At 42.2% G+C, this 24,775-nt stretch overlaps 1 protein-coding gene across 1 annotated transcript in view; it reads left to right on the top strand.

The window, feature by feature from the left end:
- Positions 1 to 5,660: 5,660 nt before the first annotated feature.
- LOC142213375 (embryonic protein UVS.2-like) overlaps positions 5,661 to 24,775 on the top strand; it is a 49,952-nt gene continuing 30,837 nt past the window's right edge. The window contains exons 1-13 of the mRNA XM_075281692.1: positions 5,661 to 5,664; positions 5,799 to 5,974; positions 6,542 to 6,572; positions 7,072 to 7,125; positions 8,879 to 9,022; positions 9,129 to 9,246; positions 12,027 to 12,202; positions 17,430 to 17,511; positions 18,383 to 18,510; positions 19,787 to 19,902; positions 21,353 to 21,578; positions 23,315 to 23,436; positions 23,536 to 23,749. Coding sequence (XP_075137793.1) covers positions 5,661 to 5,664; positions 5,799 to 5,974; positions 6,542 to 6,572; positions 7,072 to 7,125; positions 8,879 to 9,022; positions 9,129 to 9,246; positions 12,027 to 12,202; positions 17,430 to 17,511; positions 18,383 to 18,510; positions 19,787 to 19,902; positions 21,353 to 21,578; positions 23,315 to 23,436; positions 23,536 to 23,749 — 1,591 coding nt within the window. The remainder of the gene's footprint in view (positions 5,665 to 5,798; positions 5,975 to 6,541; positions 6,573 to 7,071; positions 7,126 to 8,878; positions 9,023 to 9,128; positions 9,247 to 12,026; positions 12,203 to 17,429; positions 17,512 to 18,382; positions 18,511 to 19,786; positions 19,903 to 21,352; positions 21,579 to 23,314; positions 23,437 to 23,535; positions 23,750 to 24,775) is intronic.

Raw genomic sequence — 24,775 nt, 5'->3', positions numbered from 1 at the left:
CGACAATGGAGGCATCGAAAAAAAATCTGAAAAAGTAATTGGCTGGCTAATTCAGGTGATCGCCGATTTACAGTCCTATGAAAAAGTTTGGGCACCCCTATTAATCTTAATCATTTTTTGTTCTAAATATTTTGGTGTTTGCAGCAGCCATTTCAGTTTGCTATATCTAATAACTGATGGACACAGTAATATTTCAGGATTGAAATGAGGTTTATTGTACTAACAGAAAATGTGCAACATGCATTAAACAAAAATTTGACCGGTGCAAAAGTATGGGCACCTCAACAGAAAAGTGACGTTAATATTTATTAGATCCTCCTTTTGCAAAGATAACAGCCTCTAGTCGCTTCCTGTAGCTTTTAATCAGTTCCTGGATCCTGGATAAAGGTATTTTGGACCATTTCTTTCTACAAAACAATTCAAGTTCAGTTAAGTTTGATAGTGGCCGACCATGGACAGCCCGCTTCAGATCATCCCACAGATGTTCAATGATATTCAGGTCTGGGGACTGGGATGGCCATTCCAGAACATTGTAATTGTTCCTCTGCATGAATGCCTGAGGATTTGGAGCGGTGTTTTGGATCATTGTCTTGCTGAAATATCCATCCCCGGCGTAACTTCAACTTCGTCACTGATTCTTGAACATTATTCTCAAGAATCTGCTGATACTGAGTGGAATCCATGCGACCCTCAACTTTAACAAGATTCCCGGTGCTGGCATTGGCCACACAGCCCCAAAGCATGATGGAACCTCCACCAAATTTTACAGTGGGTAGCATGTGTTTTTCTTGTAATGCTTTTTTTTTTGGACGCCATGCATAATGCCTTTTTGTATGACCAAACAACTCAATCTTTGTTTCATCAGTCCACAGGAACTTCTTCCAAAATGAAGCTGGCTTGTCCAAATGTGCTTTTTCATACCTCAGGCGACTCTGTTTGTGGTGTGCTTGCAGAAACGGCTTCTTTCTCATCACTCTCCCATACAGCTTCTCCTTGTGCAAAGTGCGCTGTATTTTTGACCGATGCACAGTGACACCATCTGCAGCAAGATGATGCTGCAGCTCTTTGGAGGTGGTCTGTGGATTGTCCTTGACTGTTCTCACCATTCTTCTTCTCTGCCTTTCTGATATTTTTCTTGGCCTGCCACTTCTGGGCTTAACAAGAACTGTCCCTGTGGTCTTCCATTTCCTTACTATGTTCCTCACAGTGGAAACTGACAAGTTAAATCTCTGAGACAACATTTTGTATCCTTCCCCTGAACAACTATGTTGAACAATCTTTGTTTTCAGATCATTTGAGAGTTGTTTTGAGTAGCCCATGATGCCACTCTTCAGAGGAGATTCAAATAGGAGAACAACTTGCAATTGGCCACCTTAAATACCTTTTCTCATGATTGGATACACCTGGCTATGAAATTCAAAGCTCAGTGAGGTTACAAAACCAATTTTGTGCTTCAGTAAGTCAGTAAAAAGTAGTTAGGAGTATTCAAATCAATAAAATGATAAGGGTGCCCATACTTTTGCACCAGTCAAATTTTGGTTTAATGCATATTGCACATTTTCTGTTAGTACAATAAACCTCATTTCAATCCTGAAATATTACTGTGTCCATCAGTTATTAGATATATCAAACTGAAATGGCTGTTGCAAATACCAAAATATTTAGAACTAAAAATGATTAAGATTAATAGGGGTGCCCAAACTTTTTCATAGGACTGTATATGAATAGTGGATTTAATATCTGGTTCATATGAGACTGTGAAATATGTGACTGTGAGACAGGGATAGATGTACAGGCAGGGTTAGCTAGGGATTACCTTTATTTAGGGGGGAATGCTACTCACACAGCTCTTTGGGGCTCTATCTGGTTGGGATCCCTGTCAGCTTGCGATATGTGGGAGCTGAATTTTTCCCATAGGAATGCATTGACCAGAGTTGATTGGCCGAATGTCATACAGAGTACAGCATTCGGCCAATCAATGCTGGTTCTGCCAGAGGCTTGTCTGTGAGGAGGCAGAGTCCAAGGTCAGACCAGAATGGAGACTGCTGTGGACCTGGACAAGCTGAAAGGGATCCCGACGTAATACAGTGACTTGGGCATGTTAGATGCCCCCAGACATGCTTCCCCTACTGTCCCAGTTGCACTCCAGGCTGTTGGCATCATTTCCTGGGGTGTCGTAGTGGACTTGGTGACTCTCCTGAGTCGAATAGTAGTTTCCCTCTAAACAAGTATTTATTCCCCATAGACTATAATGGGGTTCGATGTTCAATCGAACAGTATTGAACGGCTACTCGAATCGAACTTCAAATATTTCACTGTTCGCTCATCTCTAATAATAATAGTACTTTCATCCAGTTTTATTACAAAAATTTGGTCCAAAATGAACCAGAAGTCTGAACTTCACTAATGCTCATCGAAACAAATCTTATGAGATTCACCCATCTCTAATACCTAAGTAAAATAATGAACTCAAAAATCATTTTGGTCAGTGGTCCTAAGATAGGGGCCTTTCACGTCTCGTTTTTCATCACCTTTAATAGGACCTTTCATGGGTTTGGGCACAGGCAGTTCTATATACTGCTGGAAAGCTGACTGAATTCAGCGCACTGTCGCCCCGGGTAAAGTGCTTTCGGTCCCGGTACCGTAGCTCTTTACGGTCAGAAGGGCGTTCATGACAGTCTGTCAGGAATGTCCTTCTCCACAGCAGCGCCTATCGCGCTGTACTGTGTGAGCGGGGAGGAACGCCCCCTCCCTCCATTCACAGTGCTCGTCCATAGACGAGTATTGTCAGGAGGGGAGGGAGACGTTCCCAAAAAAAACAGATCGTTTTTTATTTAAGGTTCTATTCAGATAATGTTTCTTCCAAGTAAAAAAACGGATGGCTATCCATTACATAGATATTGGATTCGTTTGGGGTTTTTTTCCGACCGACACAAAAGTATGGTATAGTAAGTTTTTGTGTCGTTCAAAAAAAGGACAGCAACACGTGTACAATTTTTTTTATCATTGATGTCTATGTAAATGGATGGCCATCCATTTGATTCTATTTTTTTGCATCCGTTAAATGGATGTATGTAATACCCGGGATAGGACTAGGACCTAACATTGGCTCATGGCCAACAGTTTCCATTGGTATTCATCCTTTTTTGCATCACTTTTCTGCACCTGTAAAATTCACCAATTAATCTGACGATCACAAAGTGATGGGAATGGCCCTTTAGACATCCATAGTAAAGTGCCCTGCTTAGCAAAATCTTCATACCTTGTCATTTCCTTAAACCTGAGGAACCAGACTGAGTAACTAATAACATGTAATTATGGACACCAAGAAAACAATCCCTTTTACATTGTAGATTGGTGTGAAGCCATTACCAGACAAGGATCTCTTACCTTAGATTAAAGGACTTGTAGACAATCACAGAATGATGGTCATATTAACTAGGACGGAGTCTCACTACAACGAATGTGCTTTCCATTAAGCTGAAACTGTTACCCCATACTTTGTATAAGACATATACTTGGACTCATACTCGCGATGTTATGTATGCTAAACTTTCTCTAGGTCAAATATCGTATAAGATAAGGGGCTTTTTGATTTATAATATGGTACAAACGTTTTAGGCAGATGGGTAAAAATTAGAGATGAGCGAGTAGTATTCGATTGAGTAGGTATTTGATAGAATACTGTAGTATTCAAAATATTCGTACTCATTCGAATACTACTCGCTATTCACAGTAAAGATTCGATTCAGAACCAGTGTACAGTGCACAGCATTCGGCCAATCAACGCTGGTTCTGCCGGAGGCTCGTCTGTGAGGAGGCGGAGTCTAAGATCGGACCACAGCAGTCTCCATTGTGGTCCGATCTTAGACTCCGCCTCGTCACAGATGAGCCTCCGGCAGAACCAGCGTTGATTGGCCGAATGCTGTACACTGTATAGCATTCGGTCAATCAACACTGGCCAATGCATTCCTATGAGAAAAAGTCAACTCCCGTATAACCGCAAGCTGCCAGCTCTCCCGAATAGCAAGGACGAGCCTGCTGTATACACTGTATAGCATTCAGCAAATCAACGCTGGTTCTGCAGGACGAGTAAGGGCCGGTTCACATTAGCGCTTGCCTCCCATCTGGAAGGAGTCCGCCGGAGGACCCCCCACCAAACGGAATATCAGCGCAACTGCAAGAGCTGTGCAGTTAAAGCGCACAGACCCCATAGACTATAATGGGGTCCGTGTGCTTGCTGCGCACTGCCCGCACAAATCATTCGTGTGGGCTGTGCACTGCAAGGACACGGACCCGTTATAGTCTATGGGGTCCGTGCGCTTTAACTCCACAGCACTCCTCCTAAACACTCTCCTCCTGCTACTCGTGGACTTGGTGGCTCTCCTTTAGTCGAATAGTGGTTTCCCCTGAAACGAGCATTTTTTCCCATACACTATAATGGGATTCGATATTCGATTGAGTAATCGAATATTGAGGCTCTACTTGAAACGAATATCGAATCTCGAATATTTCACTACTCGCATATCTCTAATAAAAATACTGCAATGAACGCTTTCAGAAATAGAAGGGTTCATAGTTAAGATTTGTTGTCACCTTTACCCTTTGCCTTCCATCAATTCTTGGTACACTTGAAGACAGTTTTGAAGGAACTTGGCAGAGAGGTTGTTAACTTGTCTCCACCATCTTGGAGAGCTAAGCACAGATCTGTGGCTGTAGACTTGTATCAATCCTCCTATTTTATCATGTAATCCCAGACAGACTGGATGATATTGAGATCACGGCTCCATGGGGGCTGAATCATGACTTCCAGTACTCCTCCACCAAACTATGGCCACATGAAACATAAACACTTCTATGTTTGAAAAACATTCTTGGGCTGAGGCCCCACGTTGCAGAAAGGCAGCTTATTTTGTTACAGATTTTGTTGCGTTTTTTGAGCCAAAGTCATTAATGGGTTGAAGAGAAGGAAGAAGTATAAAAGCTTCCTATATATTTCTCATTCCTTTTGTATCCACTACTAGATTTGGCTTAAAAAAATGCAACAAAATCTGCACCTTGGTTGTGAAAAATTCACAACTACTGAATACACATCAGAACCGTTTAACAGAGGGTTCCTATCTGGGTGGCAACAGCCGCAGGATGGTATCACCCAAGGGTGTCAGGAATATACCAAAAGACTGAAGATGGATCTGCAAAAGTTTGCCAGGAAAGACCGCACTTCACCCAGAAATGTTCAATCAGGATTCTTCTTTATGCGTCAACAACACACACAACGCGTTTTGGGGTAAAGACCCATTGCTCAAGTGTACATGAACAAAAAAAGTGCTTTTTTGTGATCAACTGTAGCTGCATATTCCGATGCTAATCCCAGTGTGGTTTCAACAGATGATATCTCTGGATATAAAAAGGAAGGACTGTGATCTTGGTGTCATATGAGAGAAGAGAATCTCACATTTTGTATGACACCAGAAACACTGTTTCACATTTTAGAATGCCAGATATATATATATATATATATATATATATATATATATCTGTTTGAATTGACCTCCCAGCAACAGCCATTGCACAAGAGCTATACACCCATACTTCAGTAAGAAGCCCCATACAAGGGACTATGACAATACACGGTTGTGTGTATGAGCCCATAGAAAGGAATGGGTAAGTGTGCGAGAAATGAAAAACACGATTTATAGGTCTACATGCCGGACTTTTCATCCTCAGTTTTCAGTGAAGTTCCCAATTCCTAAAGAAAATAGAGACGTGATTAGGATAATGAAGTTGTATTGTTATAGCCCAGCAGGTGGGTCACTTTCCCTGGGGGCTTATTGGATGGTCTGTCCTATATAAGAAGGAGCCATCAGTGAGAAGGACAGAACACAGGCCTCCTGACAACAAGATGAAGCAAAGCATTCGCATCATTCTTCTGGCCTGTCTGGTTGTTTCTGTTACAAGTGTACCTGTAACCAAGGTGAGACCGTGAACGGAATTCTAATTTACTGTTAAAGTCATTCTATCTATCTATCTATCTATCTATCTATCTATCTATCTATCTATCTATCTATCTATCATCTATCTATCTATCTATCTATCTCATATCTATCTATCTATCTCCTATCTATCTATCTATCTATCTATCTATCTATCTATCTATCTATCTCTCTCTCTCTCTCTCTCTCTCTCTCTACATCCATCCATCTTATCTATCCCATTGCTATCTATCTATCTATCTATCTATCTATCTATCTATCTTCTATCTATCTATCTATCTATCTATCTATCTATCTATCTATCTATATATCTCCTATCTATCTATCTATCTATCTATCTATCTATCTATCTATCTATCTCCTATCTATCTATCTATCTATCTCCTATCTATCTATCTATCTATCTATCTATCTATCTATCTATCTATCTATCTATCTATCTTATATCAATGTATTTGTTCTCTTCCGTTTATCCCTTATTCTCTAAGTAAAATGTTGTGCATCTATTTTATAATGTCACTAAATATAACGATTTTCTTCCCGCCCAGGAGAGCACAGATGAAACAAAACAAACTATCGGTACGTTTTATACTTTTCATGGCTTTCATGTATTCTCAGAAACTTTAAAGACATTTCTTGCATATGTGCTGTCAGTGAGCTCTGAGTTTACAATATCCAGCACACTGCCCATTATTTTCTTATGGCCCCATACACATGTCTTAGTATTATCGCAGGTCTGTGCAGGGGCATTAAGTCCCAAAAAAGAAACTCAGCCTGTATTTCAGCCCAGGCTCATTAGTAAATGAATGGGTCATTTGAGGGCACAGACGGCGCATAGATAGCCATGTGGACCAATGCTGATTCTTCATGAAAGCATACATGGGCATGTAGCCTTAGTCTTAGGGAAATGAAGACTAACCATTTTATTATGTAAACTTACAGAAATTTCCTATATTGTGATTCATCAAGACGGGTGTACTGTATATATGGTCTTGATAATCCCCTTGTTGGTGGAGGATTTGCCTGATTTATGAAGATGAAGGCCTTATAATAAAAATTGATTTTACTATATTTACAGATAACGACAAACTTTCTACTGATATCTTTTCCCAGATTGTTGAAGTAAACAAAGGTACAGTAAAATTATTCTTATATAATACTTATATTGGTAAAATTATACTTATATTATACTGGTAAGGGCTCGTTCACATCTGCGCCCGGGGTCTCCGCTTTCACGTTTCTGTTTCCTGCCCGAAACTGGGCAGGAGACGGAAACCTGCTGGCATTTTTCAAACCTATTCAAATGAATGGGTTTGAAAAGTGTCCGTCCGTGAGCGCCAGTGATCGTTTTGTGCTCTCTGCAGCGAAAACGTTTTTTTAAATTGGACACAAAGTCGGACATGCAGGACTTTGCGTCCAGTTTAAAAAAAAAAATGGTTTAGCAGCTCAAAATGCTTACTGGCGCTCACGGCTAGACCCGGTCTGACAGGTTTCCGTCTGTTGTATGCAAAAGACAGAAACCTCATAGCGGAGACCCGAATGCTGCGTAAAATTATACTTGTTAGCAGTTTTTTCCTTGCCCAGAACCCTAGCCAGAGGGTTTATAAGGCACATGGTCACCAGATGGTTACAAAGCTTTAAGGCTAAAGCCCCATGTTGCAGAAACGCAGTGGTTTTTGTTGGAAATGGTGCACCAATTAGGCTATCTAAAAACATGATGGCAGACCGTATAATGTCCCAGACTATGGACTATGCCTGGTTAGATATCGAGTTTTATGGTGAAAGGCTCCCTTTATGTTGATCCAACCTACATTTTTGATAGTTGAACGCAATCTATTGTTTCCTGCTAATCTCTATCGAGAAGAGTCAAACTGTAGCCATTGGATTACTCCTTAAAGAGGACCTTTCATCAGATCCGGCACAGGCAGTTCTATATACTGCTGGAAAGCTGACAGTGCACTGAATTCAGCGCACTGTTGGCTTTCCCGATCCGTGCCCTGGGTAAAGCGCTATCAGTCCTGGTACCGTAGGGCTTTACAGTCAGAAGGGAGTTTCTGACAGTTAGCCAGGGATGCCCTTCTGCCCAGCAGTGCCTATCGCACTGTACTGTGTGAGCGGGGAGGAACTCCCCCCTCTCTCTCCTGATAATACTCGTTTATAGACGAGCACTGTGAGCAGAGGGAGGGGGCGTTCCTCCCCGCTCACACTGTACAGCGCTATTGGCGCCGCTGGGCAGAAGGGTGTCCCTGGCTAACTGTTTGAAACGCCCCTTTTGACTGTAAAGCGCTACAGTACCGGGACCGATAGCGCTTTACACCGGGCACCGATCGGCAAAGCCAACAGTGCGCTGAATTCAGCACACTGTCAGCTTTCCAGCAGTACATAGAACTGCCTGTGCCCAATCTGATGAAAGGTCCTCTTTAAAACTGAAAAACTCTCATGCACTTGCCCCATGTGCAGTTTGGAAATCCCGTCTTTCCATTCACTTGAATCTGATAACACATTGCAGTATAATATCACACAACAAAAACAGAAAGGTTCTCTCCACTGTATACCATACCTCCCTCAATTATATGTGTATATGCTATGTATGTATATACGTATCATCTAGTAATATTATATATGTCAGGTATTAATGGTACTGTATGTACTTATAATGGTAATATGAGTGTGTTTGATATAGCAGTACTATGTATGTGGTATAAAGGTATGTGTATGATGTTCTATTTTATAGTGGGAAAAAAATTAAGATACGTTTTGGAAATTCTACAAGCATCGGTATAATTTTGTAGCTATTAACGTCATTGCTCAGTTACTCTACCAGATGGAGGTCCATCCTCTATCTCTACAGATCATGCTCATAGATGTTTTCCTCTCCTACTAAGAGCTCATGAACAGCACGTTACTAATAGTCCAAGGGGATATATTGGAAAGGATAAGCCGGAATGCCGGTAGCTGTAGAGCCTGCCTATGGCCAAAATCTGGAGACGGGACTGTCCAAGTGCCTTATACCTTAGATTCAAGATACAGTAAGTTACAACACTTCATTCTCTAGTAATATATGCATTTATAGTGAATAACTCTCATTGGAAGTGCCATGTCCATCCTTAAATATTGTCCTCTTTCTCTAACTAGATATTAACCAGCAGAACCTATTTACAACCTCAATACAAGAATATGAATCATTGACGTGTGTGCGCTTTGTAAATAGGGCAACAGAAGACACTTATCTTTACATCTCTTCTACTGGGGGGTAAGTTTTAGGTTCACAGTAAGTGGCATAAAGCTCTGTATGGCCAAGATGGAATGGAACGCATGTAGACTGTAAGTACTGTCAGCAGATTACATATGTAAAGTTTAAAACCTATTTAGTATGTAGGATTATTTTTTATTAGTATGATTTTGTATATTTTTTGAGCTACCATAAAAAAATTTGGAATTGGGATTATTTAAAACCGTTATTTTATTTAGCTTCTACAGTTTCCATGGACACTCATTGACAAAAATTAAAAAAACAAGGGGCCACACGGTGGCTCAGTGGTTAGCACTGCAGCCTTGCAGCGCTGGAGTCCTGGTGTTCAAATCCCGCCAAGGGCAAAAAAACATCTGCATGGAGTTTGTATGTTCTCCCTGTGTTTGTGTGGATTTCCATCCCATATTCAAAAGACGTACTGATAGGGAGAAATGTACATTGTGAGCTCTATGTGGGGCTCACAATCTACATTAAAAAAATAAATAAATAAATAAATAAAAAAAAAATATATATAAAAAAAAACAAAAAAAAACACCCAGATAGAAATGTTGGATAGCTACAAAACTTGAGTCTTGCTACAAGTAGCATAAAAGTGCTCACTATTCTACCCTATCACAAGGCTCTCGGGCTTCTTTTGGGTAGTGTACCTCTCGGTGAGATACATTATTGAACTGAAAGAAGCAACTTTGTAGTTTAAATACATTTCCCAACATGTAAGCCTAACCCAGCATTTACATACACTGAGTTTCAGCTGTGAAACTCGATCTGTGTGTTGGCCAGATTTACCCATCTTAACATCATGCCTGGAGGGGGACTCCTAGCGACAAAAGGTGCAAAAAGGTAGAAAAAGGTGGCACTGCTAATTCTCGAACCAAAGGTTCACCATTGTCTGTAATATATCAAACAACAAACCTTAATATGGGACTTGACAATTGTCTTTGCCACTAGTGTGGTGGTGCTCAGCAACCCAAAGTGTACGTAAATATAGCAGGAAAAAAAGAACAAAAATGGGGGGACACTCATCACATGGCAGAAAATCTTCTTAGAAACACAGTCCTTTATTTAAAGTGCATTAAACACATCTCCTGGGAGGGAGCGATAGCATCGTAGGCAAAGAGGCAACAGCCGTTCCACGCTCTCCAAAGCGCTTTCTCAAGCCTTGTGTGCAATACAAAGTGCATGAGGTCACAGGTTTAAATGCAACAGGTCTTAATCAGGTTTAATTCCTGAATTCCTGATTAAGACCTGTTGCATTTAAACCTGTAATCTCATGCACTTTGTATTGCACACAAGGCTTGAGAAAGCGCTTTGGAGAGCGCGGAACGGCTGTTGCCTCTTTGCCTACGATGCTATCGCTCCCTCCCAGGAGATGTGTTTAATGCACTTTAAATAAAGGACTGTGTTTCTAAGAAGATTTTCTGCCATGTGATGAGTGTCCCCCCATTTTTGTTCTCTTTTCCTGCTATAGTTATTTTTGCTGCTAGGAATCTCTGCCTCTCAACAACAGACTATCCTGTATCAATTAGGACAGTATGAAGTGTAATACAATGTCTGGAATATGGGAAAGGAAGAACAGAGAATTCCAGACATTTTATTACACTTTGTCAGTTCTGTTGTCCTATTATACTAGCATGGGCTATACATTTGGCACATCCATTCTCCCCTCAGTGGGGGGTGTACACCAGCTCATATTACATACTCACCTGTTCTACCAACTCTACTTACTACCACTAATTGGTCCTCACATTGTATTACTTCTTGCCCTACACCTTTATATGAAGTTTGCTGCTTGATCTTTTCATTAACATCACCATTTGTTCTAGCAATTCTGCCCCCCAATCCGTAAACCACGCCCCCTTTTCCTAACCCCTCCCCTGCAGATGCCGGAGCGCTCAGCGTCTGGGAGGGGATCTATTTAGTTCACACTGTTCAGAGTGTGCGGTAACAGGTTCCCACGCTCTGACAGTGGACTTTACATGTAAGTGCAGTTAACTCTATACAACCTGCTCAGTATTGTGTACACAACTCCCCTATTCTGCTGACCACTACATATCTCTACTACTACCACTATCATCATCAGTATCATTCCGCTAGACCATTGTACTGTCTATATACTGTCTATATACTGCATTCACATATTGTAACCATTTATATTCTCTGTGTATATAGATATATCTAAATGAGGATACAACCCTGTCTTCTAAACTGGTTTATTACAAGTGGTTTGATAATTTCACATTATTTTACTATGTTATAGTGTTATGAATATGCTAGGTGGATTATACATTGGGTATTCTTTCTATTGTTGTTATAGTGGCCTGAGGAAGATGCTAGATCAGCATCGAAATGCGAAGCCTTCTTTTACCTCTGTCTTTGGAACCAATAAAGTGATTTTATTAACCTACATCCACTCAGTGGCGCTCTCATACCCAGTTTTTACCATTTTCAATTTTTCCCTTAACTATTTCCAAGCACTTAGCAGAAGGGAATTTGGTGTCATGGCATCCATTATGTGTTATGTGATTGACAACCAGCCACCCTTTGCACTGGTGTTATGAACGAGAAACCTAGACTGCTACAGACTTGTACTGTATTGTCTTTAGCAACAAACACATTCTGTTTGGGAACTGACCATGATCATGTTATAGTATGGAGGGTTTTTGGGTAATCCTGTTATGGACCCTTTGCCTTTCAAGAACTGTTGTAGAGTCCATCCACTAATCAGTCAGCCCGTAATGACGAAGCTCCTAACACATTTATTTCTCTTTCCGTTATTCCAGTTGTCTATCCAGAGTTGGACGAGTGAGAGGAGCTCAGTCCGTAAATATAGGAGCTGGCTGCATGTACCGAGGGATTATACAACACGAATTAAATCACGTCTTGGGGTTTTACCATGAAAATAGCCGGATGGATCGTGATAACTATATCACTGTAAACTACACAAACATTTCACCAGGTGTTGTGTACTTCAAGGGGATTTCAAGGATTTTGGAAATGGTTGTAATACTTTTTAACATGTTTTCTTAAATGGCATTCACACTACCGATGCTGACTGCCACGGGGTTTCTGTTGTAAACCCCGGGGAAACCGGACAGGGGACGGCTTGCCGGCAGTCAGCTTTAATACTCATTGCTTTGAATGGGTTTTTAAAGGTGACCGCAAGTGTTCTTACGCGGCCTCTCCGCCTGGAAACCATTTTTTTTTTGTGCATGGACACAAAGTCCTGCATGTACGACTTTGTGTCCGTGCAAAAAAACGGTTTCCAGGTGGAGAGGTCGCATAAGGACCTTTAAAAACCCATTCAAAGGAATGAGTAGTAAAGCTGACCGCCGGCAAGCCGTCCCCTGTCCAGTTTCTGGTGTAAACCCCAGGGCAGACAGCAGTGGTAGTGTGAGCACAGCCTAATGATACACGTGTTATGCCATTTTATTGAGATATATATATATATATATATATATATATATATATATATATATATATATATATTAGTGTTGGCCAAAAGTATTGGCACCCCTGCAATTCTGTTAGATAATACTCAGTTTCTTCCAGAAAATGATTGCAAGCACAAACTCTTTGGTAATAATATCTTCATTTATTTTGTTGCAATGAAAAAACACAAAAGAGAACGAAAAAAAAAGTCAAATCATTGATCATTTTACACAAAACTCCAAAAATGGGCCGGACAGAAGTATTGGCCCCCTCAGCCTAATACTTGGTAGCACAACCTTTAGACACAATAACTGCGCACAACCGCTTCCGGTAACCATCAATGAGTTTCTTACAAGGCTCTGCTGGAATTTTAGACCATTCTTCTTTGGCAAACTGCTCCAGGTCCCCCCTGAGATGTGAAGGGGGCCTTCTCCAAACTGCCACCAAGAGATCTCTCCTCCCCCACAGGTGTTCTATGGGATTCAGGGCTGGACTCATTGCTACTAGAGATGAGCGAACAGTGTTCTATCGAACACATGTTCGATCGGATATCAGGGTGTTCGCCATGTTCGAATCGAATCGAACACCACGTGGTAAAGTGCGCCAAAATTCGATTCCCCTCCCACCTTCCCTGGCGCCTTTTTTGCACCAATAACAGCGCAGGGGAGGTGGGACAGGAACTACGACACTGGGGGCATTGAAAAAAATTGGAAAAAGTCATTGGCTGCCGAAATCAGGTGACCTCCATTTTAGACGAATAGTGGATTTCAAATCCGGGTCATATGAGAATGTGAACTTTGTGACTATGAGACAGGGATAGCTGTACAGGCAGGGATAGCTAGGGATAACCTTTATTTAGGGGGGAATGTTATTAAAAATAACTTTTTGGGGCTCTATCGGGTGTGTAATTGTGATTTTTGTGAGATAAACTTTTTCCCATAGGGATGCATTGGCCAGCGCTGATTGGCCGAATTCCGTACTCTGGCCAATCAGTGCTGGCCAATGCATTCTATTAGCTTGATGAAGCAGAGTGTGCACAAGGGTTCAAGCGCACCCTCGGCTCTGATGTAGCAGAGCCGAGGCTGCACAAGGGTTCAAGCGCACCCTCGGCTCTGATGTAGGAGAGCCGAGGGTGCACTTGAACCCTTGTGCACCCTCAGCTCTGCTACATCAGAGCCGAGGGTGCGCTTGAACCCTTGTGCACACTCTGCTTCATCAAGCTAATAGAATGCATTGGCCAGCGCTGATTGGCCAATGTATTCTATTAGCCTGATGAAGTAGAGCTGAATGTGTGTGCTAAGCACACACATTCAGCTCTACTTCATCGGGCTAATAGAATGCATTGGCCAGCGCTGATTGGCCAGAGTACGGAACTCGACCAATCAGCGCTGGCTCTGCTGGAGGAGGCGGAGTCTAAGATCGCTCCACACCAGTCTCCATTCAGGTCCGACCTTAGACTCCGCCTCCTCCGGCAGAGCCAGCGCTGATTGGCCGAAGGCTGGCCAATGCATTCCTATGCGAATGCAGAGACTTAGCAGTGCTGAGTCAGTTTTGCTCAACTACACATCTGATGCACACTCGGCACTGCTACATCAGATGTAGCAATCTGATGTAGCAGAGCCGAGGGTGCACTAGAACCCCTGTGCAAACTCAGTTCACGCTAATAGAATGCATTGGCCAGCGCTGATTGGCCAATGCATTCTATTAGCCCGATGAAGTAGAGCTGAATGTGTGTGCTAAGCACACACATTCAGCACTGCTTCATCACGCCAATACAATGCATTAGCCAGTGCTGATTGGCCAGAGTACGGAATTCGGCCAATCAGCGCTGGCTCTGCTGGAGGAGGCGGAGTCTAAGGTCGGACCTGAATGGAGACTGGTGTGGAGCGATCTTAGACTCCGCCTCCTCCAGCAGAGCCAGCGCTGATTGGTCGAGTTCCGTACTCTGGCCAATCAGCGCTGGCCAATGCATTCTATTAGCCCGATGAAGTAGAGCTGAATGTGTGTGCTTAGCACACACATTCAGCTCTACTTCATCAGGCTAATAGAATACATTGGCCAATCAGCGCTGGCCAATGCATTCTATTAGCTTGATGAAGCAGAGTGTGCACAAGGGTTCAAGCGCACCCTCGGCTCTGATGTAGCAGAGCCGAGGCTGCACAAGGGTTCAAGTGCACCCTCGGCTCTCCTACATCAGAGCCGAGGGTGCGCTTGAACCCTTGTGCAGCCTCGGCTCTGCTACATCAGAGCCGAGGGTGCGCTTGAACCCTTGTGCACACTCTGCTTCATCAAGCTAATAGAATGCATTGGCCAGCACTGATTGGCCAGAGTACGGAATTCGGCCAATCAGCGCTGGCCAATGCATTCTATTAGCCCGATGAAGTAGAGCTGAATGTGTGTGCTAAGCACACACATTCAGCACTGCTTCATCACGCCAATACAATGCATTAGCCAGTGCTGATTGGCCAGAGTACGGAATTCGGCCAATCAGCGCTGGCTCTGCTGGAGGAGGCGGAGTCTAAGATCGCTCCACACCAGTCTCCATTCAGGTCCGACCTTAGACTCCGCCTCCTCCAGCAGAGCCAGCGCTGATTGGCCGAATTCCGTACTCTGGCCAATCAGCACTGGCTAATGCATTGTATTGGCTTGATGAAGCAGTGCTGAATGTGTGTGCTTAGCACACACATTCAGCTCTACTTCATCGGGCTAATAGAATGCATTGGCCAGCGCTGATTGGCCGAATTCCGTACTCTGGCCAATCAGCACTGGCTAATGCATTGTATTGGCGTGATGAAGCAGTGCTGAATGTGTGTGCTTAGCACACACATTCAGCTCTACTTCATCGGGCTAATAGAATGCATTGGCCAATCAGCGCTGGCCAATGCATTCTATTAGCGTGAACTGAGTTTGCACAGGGGTTCTAGTGCACCCTCGGCTCTGCTACATCAGATTGCTACATCTGATGTAGCAGTGCCGAGTGTGCATCAGATGTGTAGTTGAGCAAAACTGACTCAGCACTGCTAAGTCTGCATTCGCATAGGAATGCATTGGCCAGCCTTCGGCCAATCAGCGCTGGCTCTGCCGGAGGAGGCGGAGTCTAAGGTCGGACCTGAATGGAGACTGGTGTGGAGCTATCTTAGACTCCGCCTCCTCCAGCAGAGCCAGCGCTGATTGGTCGAGTTCCGTACTCTGGCCAATCAGCACTGGCCAATGCATTTCTATGGGGAAAAGTTAGCTTGCGAAAATCGCAAACTGACAGGGATTTCCATGAAATAAAGTGACTTTTATGCCCCCAGACATGCTTCCCCTGCTGTCCCAGTGTCATTCCAGGGTGTTGGTATCATTTCCTGGGGTGTCATAGTGGACTTGGTGACCCTCCAGACACGAATTTGGGTTTCCCCCTTAACGAGTTTATGTTCCCCATAGACTATAATGGGGTTCGAAACCCATTCGAACACTCGAACAGTGAGCGGCTGTTCGAATCGAATTTCGAACCTCGAACATTTTAGTGTTCGCTCATCTCTAATTGCTACCACTCTACAAGTCTCCAGGGCTTTCTCTCAAACCATTTTCTAGTGCTGACCTGAAGTGTGTTTTGAGTCCTTGTCCTGCTGGAAGACCCATGACCTCTGAGGGAGACCCAGCTTTCTCACACTGGGCCCTACATTATGCTGCACAATGTGTTGATAGTTTTCAGACTTCATAATGCCATGCACACGGTCAAGCAGTCCAGTGCCAGAGGCAGCAAAGCAACCCCAAAACATTTTTCTTTTCTTTGAAGGCCTCTTTTTTTCCCCTGTATACTCTATGTTGATGCCTTTTCCCACTTTTGTCTCATCTGACCAGAGAACATTCTTCCAAAATGCTTTTGGCTTTCTCAGGTAAGTTTTGGCAAACTCCAGCCTGGCTTTTTTATGTCTCTGGGTAAGAAGTGGGGTCTTCCTGGGTCTCCTACCATACAGTCCCTTCTCATTCAGACGCTGACGGATAGTACGGGAGACACTGTTGTACCCTCGGACTGCAGGGCAGCTTGAACTTGTTTGGATGTTAGTCGAGGTTCTTTATCCACCATCTGCACAATCTTGCGTTGAAATCTCTCGTCAATTTTTCTTTTCCGTCCACATCTAGGGAGGTTAGCCACAGTGCCATGGGCTTTACACTTCTTGATGACACTGCACATGGTAGACACAGGAACATTCAGGTCTTTGGAGATGGACTTGTAGCCTTGAGATTGCTCATGCTTCCTCACAATTTTGTTTCTCAAGTCCTCAGACAGTTCTTTGGTCTTCTTTCTTTTCTCCATGCTCAATGTGGTACACACAAGGGCACAGGACAGAGGTGGAGTCAACTTTAATCCATTTCAACTGGCCGCAAGTGTGATTTAGTTATTGCCACCACCTGTTAGGTGCCGCAGGTAAGTAACAGGTGCTGTTAATTACACAAATTAGAGAAGCATCACATGATTTTTCAAACAGTGCCAATACTTTTTACCACCCCCTTTTTTATGTTTGCTGTTGAATTATATCCAATTTGGCTTTTTGACAATTTTTTTTGTGGTTTTCCATTGAAGACAAAATAAATGAAGATAATAATACCAAAGAATTTGTGATTGCAATCATTTTCTGGAAGAAAATGAGTATTATCTGACAAAATTGCAGGGGTGCCAATACTTTTGGCCAACACTGTATGTTGTGTGAACTATAATAATAATATTATAATAATATAATGTAGTATTTTATTTTTTGTTTTTGCAGGTTCTGAGAACAATTTTGCAAAAGTGGGTGGAAATACTTTGGGCCTCCCATATGATTACGAGTCAACAATGCATTATTCCAAGTTAGTATAATAAAGGGCAGCAGAACTCTGTATATCATCATGTTAGTCCCACATATAGCTAGGCTTGGGTCACCTGAATCATGAAGGTGTTTCCCCTTAGGAATTGGTACCTCCAAAACGGAAATACTGCCATATTTTCAATATACAAATGAGCTTTTTGGAGCAATAAGAAAGTTACATCTTTCGAACCAAGGTAAATCCCACATTGCTTCAAAAAAGTCCTTTGTATGATTGACTAAGGCTAAGGCAGGAGTCATGTGGTCCAGAGTTGGATTTTTTTTTCTGCAACCCCTGCCATTTCCCACCAAAAAGTACAGTTAGTTTTGGTGCCTGATGTGCTATTTAGGCTCTGTAATGTCTGATGGTGGTGTCAGGCAGGGAGGTGTGATTCAGAGCTCCAGTCAGAGCCAGCCAGTGTCAGAGCTCAGAATCACACCCCTTGTCTGCTCCTGCCTGACACTGCCCTCCTGACAATACAGAAACTAAATTGTATATCAGATACCAAAACTAACTGCATTGATTGCTCAAGAATGGCGGGAGCTACAGAAAATATTCCAACTGAGCCAGAATAAATGGAGCAGCACCTATGAACTGATATAAAGAGCTGGACGTGTTGGAGGTGGTGAAAGGTCCTCTTTAAGGAACCCTATGTTAATAAAGATGGGGTTCTTTGTTCGGGACCCTCACCTATTAGCCAAAAGGAAGAACAACTACAAACTACATCATTTGCTGATTTAAGGTAAATTTAGGTGATGCTAAAATGTTTGTCATCAATGTTCTAGCTGGTGAGGACTCGATAAATAACAAGTGAGAAGCTCTAAAGACTTGTCATGTATCTCCAATGAACACTTTTCTTTTGTTTTAACTTTAGGTATGCGTACAGTAAGTATGATTCATATCCCACTATTGAGCCTATTCCTGACCCAGATGTGCCTATTGGACAAAGAGATGGACTTAGTGTCTTAGACGTGGCAAAAATCAACAAATTGTACAACTGCAGTGAGTAAATTGTAACTCAGCTTCTGAACGTAAATTTGTAGCAATTAGCAAAAGAATTGCTAACTCCCCATGACATTATACACAGTCCAGTCATATTAATGTGACCGCCGCCTACTTTTGACGTCAATGTCCAAACAATGTCCAAACAAGCCCTCGTACGGTCATATCAACATGAAATTTAAAATGGGACAACAGAGAAAGCAGAAAAAGAACCGTCCTAAAATATTGAAGTAAAAAAGATTAAAAAAGAGCTGTTAAAAGGACAGATTGAATTTCTCTTGTAGTAATATACAGATAGGTCCAGAATTATTTGTACAGTGATACAATCTTCATGATTTGGGCTTTGCAGCCAACACATTGGAGGAGCACTCAATGAGCGCTGTATACACGGCTATGGGCGCCGCCATGATGCGGCCACCCTCTGACCCGGCAGTCACGTGATCCACTGGGAGCAGCGTCTTGCAAGAGCTTCTGGGTCCTACAGGACCCAGATCAGCTCTGTATGCTGCGTAGACAGCGTGCAGGAGGCTGTATTCCTCCTGAAACTGAGGCTAAATGTACCAGCCCCAGTTATAGGGGAGATCAGCCTCCCTAACAAAAAAAAAAAAGTGATCAGATGTCCCCAAAGGTCTCTTATCACCTTATGGGGACACAATCTGAAAAAAATAAAATAATAATAATAATAATAATAATAAAAAAGTTTTTAAAAAATTAAATAAAATAATAAAAAAATAATAATAATACGCTAATAAAACGCCGTTATTAAAGGTTATAGCCCCACCCCTGACGACACCATACAAAATAAAAATTACCGTAACTGAGAGGAAATACTATTTTATAAGATTTTTCAGTAGCACTTTGTATTATTAAATAAAAAAATTAAAATAAATTGAAAACCAGACACATTTTCCCTCCTATTATGTTTATATTTTCCCGGATATAAAAAAATATTAAAACACATTCGAAAATAAAAACAACATAAAAATAAAGCCCTGTGTGTCCCCGAAAAAAGACGCAAAAATTAGTTGACTGAGACATACGAGAAAAATGTTACGGCCCCCAAAACCGCACAGACAAAATAAACCTAAAATGTGTCTGGTCCTGGACCATAAATTGGCCCGGTACTGAAGTGGTTAAACTACTGTTTTTTTTGGTTATGACATCACAGAATAAAGATAAAATATTGAAATGTTCAAATATTTTGAAAATGTAAAATCGATAAGGGGTGTTTTAAGTTGTTTTTTTTTTTATATTTTTTTTTATGCCTGTCTATCAGATGTGTGCAGCACCCTGCTGAATGCTCCAAGTGGAAGTTTCACCTCTGATAACCATCCAGCAAATTACTCTAACAACATGAACTGTCTTTGGTTGATCAGAACCCCCGATAATCAAGTGAGTTAGATCATAAATTTACCAATATTGCATTTTCTTGCTGTTAGTAGATTTGTTTTGGATTAAATAAGTTTGTCAGTAACCAGAAGTGCAATAACACTATTATTATTGGTAGTGCTGGAGAGCTGCAACATCGGTTCCCATAAAGGGATCATTTTTAGTGTCTATTTTCTACTTTCAATTCTTTATCACTTTTCAACTGGCAGGCACACTGATAGTTTTGGAGCATTTTAAATGTTAAAATGTGCAAAAACCAGTGTCAATGTAGTTTATGGTTAAACTAGCAGTTTGTTTACCATTTGTTTTTCCATAGACATTCATAACTTCAGCCTTTTACCTTGGAAAGCTAGAAATGGACTAGATAGAGTCCTAGGAACCCTGGCAGTGTCATACACTATGTTTTATAGAGAGGTTCCTAGGAGTCCTGACAGTATTCTACACTATGTTTTATAGATAGGTTCCTAGGAGCCCTGACAGTGTTATACACTATGTTTTATAGATAGGTTCCTAGGAGCCCTGACAGTGTTATACACTATGTTTTATAGATAGGTTCTTAGGAGCCCTGACAGTATTCTATACTATGTTTTATAGATAGGTTCCTAGGAGCCCTGACAGTGTTCTACACTATGTTTTATAGATAGGTTCCTAGGAGCCCTGACAGTGTTATACACTATGTTTTATAGATAGGTTCTTAGGAGCCCTGACAGTATTCTATACTATGTTTTATAGATAGGTTCCTAGGAGCCCTGACAGTGTTCTACACTATGTTTTATAGATAGGTTCCTAGGAGCCCTGACAGTATTATACACTATGTTTTATAGATAGGTTCCTAGGAGCCCTGACAGTATTATACACTATGTTTTATAGATAGGTTCCTAGGAGCCCTGACAGTGCTCTACGCTATGTTTTATAGATAGGTTCCTAGGAGCCCTGACAGTGCTCTACGCTATGTTTTATAGATAGGTTCCTAGGAGCCCTGACAGTGTTCTACACTATGTTTTATAGATAGGTTCCTAGGAGCCCTGACAGTGTTCTACACTATGTTTTATAGATAGGTTCCTAGAAGCCCTGACAGTGTTCTACACTATGTTTTATAGATAGGTTCCTAGGAGTCCTGACACTGTTCTACACTATGTTTTATAGATAGAGTCATAGGACCCCTGACAATGTTCTACACTATGTTTTATGCCAATTTAAACTCTGTTTTGTGGCAAACTTATTGAACCAGAAACAAATCTTTAGACCCGACCACCCAAAACAAAAAATAATTTTCAGGGTTTCGCCCATCTCTGCTTAACACTTTTCCCTTTTTTTCCTACCATAAACAGTGTTATTCTTGTATATAGGCTATTTTCTAGTCCTATATAACCCTTTTAAGTTTATAAATGAAAGTTAAGGTATATGCAAATTAACTGTATATTTAGGAAGATGTTTATGATTTTTCTTATAGGTTTCTTTAACATTCAATAACTTCAGCATTCAGAACTCTAAACACTGTATCGCAGACTATATTAGAATCTATGATGGACCCAGTAGGAGTTCTCCTATGATACTGAACAGAACATGCGGCAACAAGTTATTACCCACAATCATTGCTTCCACTAACCAGATGCTGATTGAATTTGTCAGTGATGGTAATATCACATCTTCGGGATTTAATGCCTCATACAGCACAGGTAGGTATCAAGCAAAGGCTGATAAAATGTATATAAAAGTCCACAAAACACAATTTACACCTGATTTTTTTAAACAAAAATTTAAAAATTATCTTAATGGAATTTGTAAATAGCTTAAAACTATTATAAGAGAATGGTAAGGGCTCGTTCACACAGGGGGCGGTGGGGCGGATTTTGACCATATTTTGACTCTGGGAGCCAAGTCAAAATATGGTCAAAACCCGCCTGCCACGATGTTCCCCCACCCTGGAGTCAGCTCAAATGAATGGACCGACGCCGGAGGTTGCTGTTGCCAGGCGGAAGCCACGGCTCAGCGAGTCACGGCTTCCGCCTGAAGAAAGGGCAGCTCGCTTCTTTTTTTCCGCTATCGGCAGTTTCTGATAGTGGAAAAAAGAACGCTAGTGGTCTCCATAGACCACCATTTTAAAGGGGCGGATTATGACGTGGAATCCGCTGTCAAAATCCGCCCCTTTGGCTCCGTTTTGTTTTTATCAAAGTTTGTCATTGCACCCTACACTTGAGCAAATAGTTAAGGTGGCAAAGTGTAACTTTATGTACTTCTGTAGATGTCTACTCTCGAACCAACGTAGGGTGTGTTCACACTCTGGAAAATGAAGAGCAATTCCTCTTCATTTTCCACTGCCACCATTTTTGCTATGGTCTATCCATGATGTGACGCCGATGCAGTGCATTAGCATTCCATCACGGCATCCCGCTCCTGATTAGGCCTGGATGAATGGGCCTAATCAGGAGGGAGTCTCGAGCCATGGACCCCGTGGCTGATTCAGCTGTGGAATCTGCAGCAAGACCGAGCAGGACTCTTCTTTTTTCCGTGTCCTGCTGCATTCTCTGTCTCACATTGAAAACAATGGGAAGCAGATTCCGGGAGGAATCTGCACTGGATTAGGGGGTTAAATCTGCCCCCAAATCTGTGGCAAATTCCTCCATGTGAACACACCTTTACTTATTACAAGAGGTTTTCCAGCTTACATGACTGAAGACCTATTCTTCAGTTAGGTCATCAATTAAAGACACTAGACCCCCTGCCCAATTTGTATATCTGACGATATCCCCTCAACCCTGTTGAAGACTCTCACCTCTACCAGGTCAGTCCTCTCTGCGCCAAGCTGATGAGATGCAAGAACATCGAAACAGCTGTCCTTGGCTGAGAGATTGTACCTGGTAAAATCCCAACATCATTGCAAACAAAGGCCTCTGAGAAGGTCGGCATGATGTTAAAGGGAGCGCCCTCTATTGGTTTGCTTGACTGAGACTCTGTCTTCCTAATTACATTATGGAAGATAGACTTGCACATTCTCAGTGAGCGCCCTCTATTGGTGTGCATTCTTGAGGCACTGGCTTCCTAATTACATCATGGAAGTCAGATTTGCATATTCTTCCCATATCAGATAAATGGAATTTTAAACTAATAGAAGAGGTCTATTTTTAAATTTAGAAGTCAAGAAACTCATTCAGCATTCCTCTTTGTTATAGAGTAGAACAAATGGCACCCCTAGAGTGGCTTCCTGGTATTACATGAAAAATATGCACTTGAACAGCGAATACAATTTTGCAATTACAAACATAAATACATTTTGCAATGTGGGCCAAAAACTTCTGCAACTAGTCTATAATGCCAATTAGTTGGAACATTTGCTATTTTTGTTACTGTATTCCGTACCGTATATTGTATTCCGTATTGCTATACCTTTAATGTTCACATTCTATCATTTTAGTGCAATGTGGAGGAACCTTCTTTGGTGCAACGAGTAAAATCACATCTCCGGGTCTCTCTTCTGGGTCCTACCGTCCTAACCTAAATTGTGTTTTTAATATTTATGCACCTATAGGATTTAAGGTGAGTTATATGATTTAATATACTGAAGACATACATTGTAGACTCATCATATTTTTCATCTAATATCTACATACAATTTTTTCACTCTCGTTTCCATAGATAAAATTAAAAGGAAGCTATGATATAGAAAATACTCAATTTTGCTATGCTGATAGGCTGACGGCTTATGGCAGTGGGGTTGTAGGATCACCCAGATATGTATATTGTGGCACAAGTACGTTTTCCATTTCTTCAACTGGTAACAAGTTGCTGTTGACGTTCCAATCTGATATATTCAAGGAGCAAGGAGGCTTCAATTTGACCTACTCATTCGGTGAGTAAAATTTCTCCTATTTTAATTCTTTGATATAACTTTCATACTAGAGGCATATACCGTATATACTCGAGTATAAGCCGAGTTTTTCAGCACAGTTTTTGTGCTGAAGAAGTGCTCCTCGGCTTATACTCGGGTCATTACGGTAATTTTCTGGAAGCAGGCCAGGATAGCAGACCCCGCCCCCCCACCGCTCCATCAAACGCTGGGTGACGTGGCCACGTAAGCTCAGGCCCGCACCCGGCGTGTGCCTGCTTTCTGGCATGCAAGCAGAAGTACCGTAAGTACTTCTGCAGTTTTTAATGTACAGCATCGCCAAGCTCCTGGCAGGAGAGCGGCGATGCTGTGGGCCCCGGCACCCGCCCCGGTGTCTGTATGCCGGGTCTGAATGCCGGGTCTGTAAATGTAATGGCGCCGCTCTGCAGAGCGGTCGCCATAGAAACCGGCACCTCCGCTGTAACGCTTACAGCGGAGATGCTGAAGCTTATGCCTGCGATCTCTGATTGTAGGCATAAGCTTCGGCATCTACGCTGTAAGCGTTACAGTGGAGGTGCCCTCCGGAGATGTCCTCCCCCCTTCAAGTTTAAAATTAGCCCCCGCGGCCGGTCCCCACCGGCCCCACACCTTTAAAGTTGCAGGCCGGCTCCTGCGCAGCGAGCTCGCAGGATCCGACCTGTTCCGATGACAGCTGGGAGCCTGATGAAGGCTCCCAGGCCTGTCATCGCTACATTACTATTGCAGTTGGTCTATGACCAGCCGTATTAGTAATGTAGAGAATCTCCCATAGACGGCAATATACTTGTATGATCGCAGGTTCAAGTCCCCCGGGGGGGGGCTAAAAAAAAAATTAGTAAAAAAAAAAAGTTTTAAAAAAATATAATAAAAATAAAATAAATAAGGGCGGGTTCACAGCACCCGATCTGTTATACAGGTTTCCGTTTTGTGTCGGCAGAAGATGGAAACCGACATTCAGTGTCTGTGGGTGAGCGTCTTCTGCTGTCCATGAATGGGTTTGAAAACTGCCTG

The sequence above is a fragment of the Leptodactylus fuscus genome, chromosome 7 (assembly GCF_031893055.1).
Source record: "Leptodactylus fuscus isolate aLepFus1 chromosome 7, aLepFus1.hap2, whole genome shotgun sequence".
In the NCBI taxonomy this organism is placed as follows: Eukaryota; Metazoa; Chordata; class Amphibia; order Anura; family Leptodactylidae; genus Leptodactylus; species Leptodactylus fuscus.
This window is presented reverse-complemented; position numbering and strand designations above follow the sequence as displayed.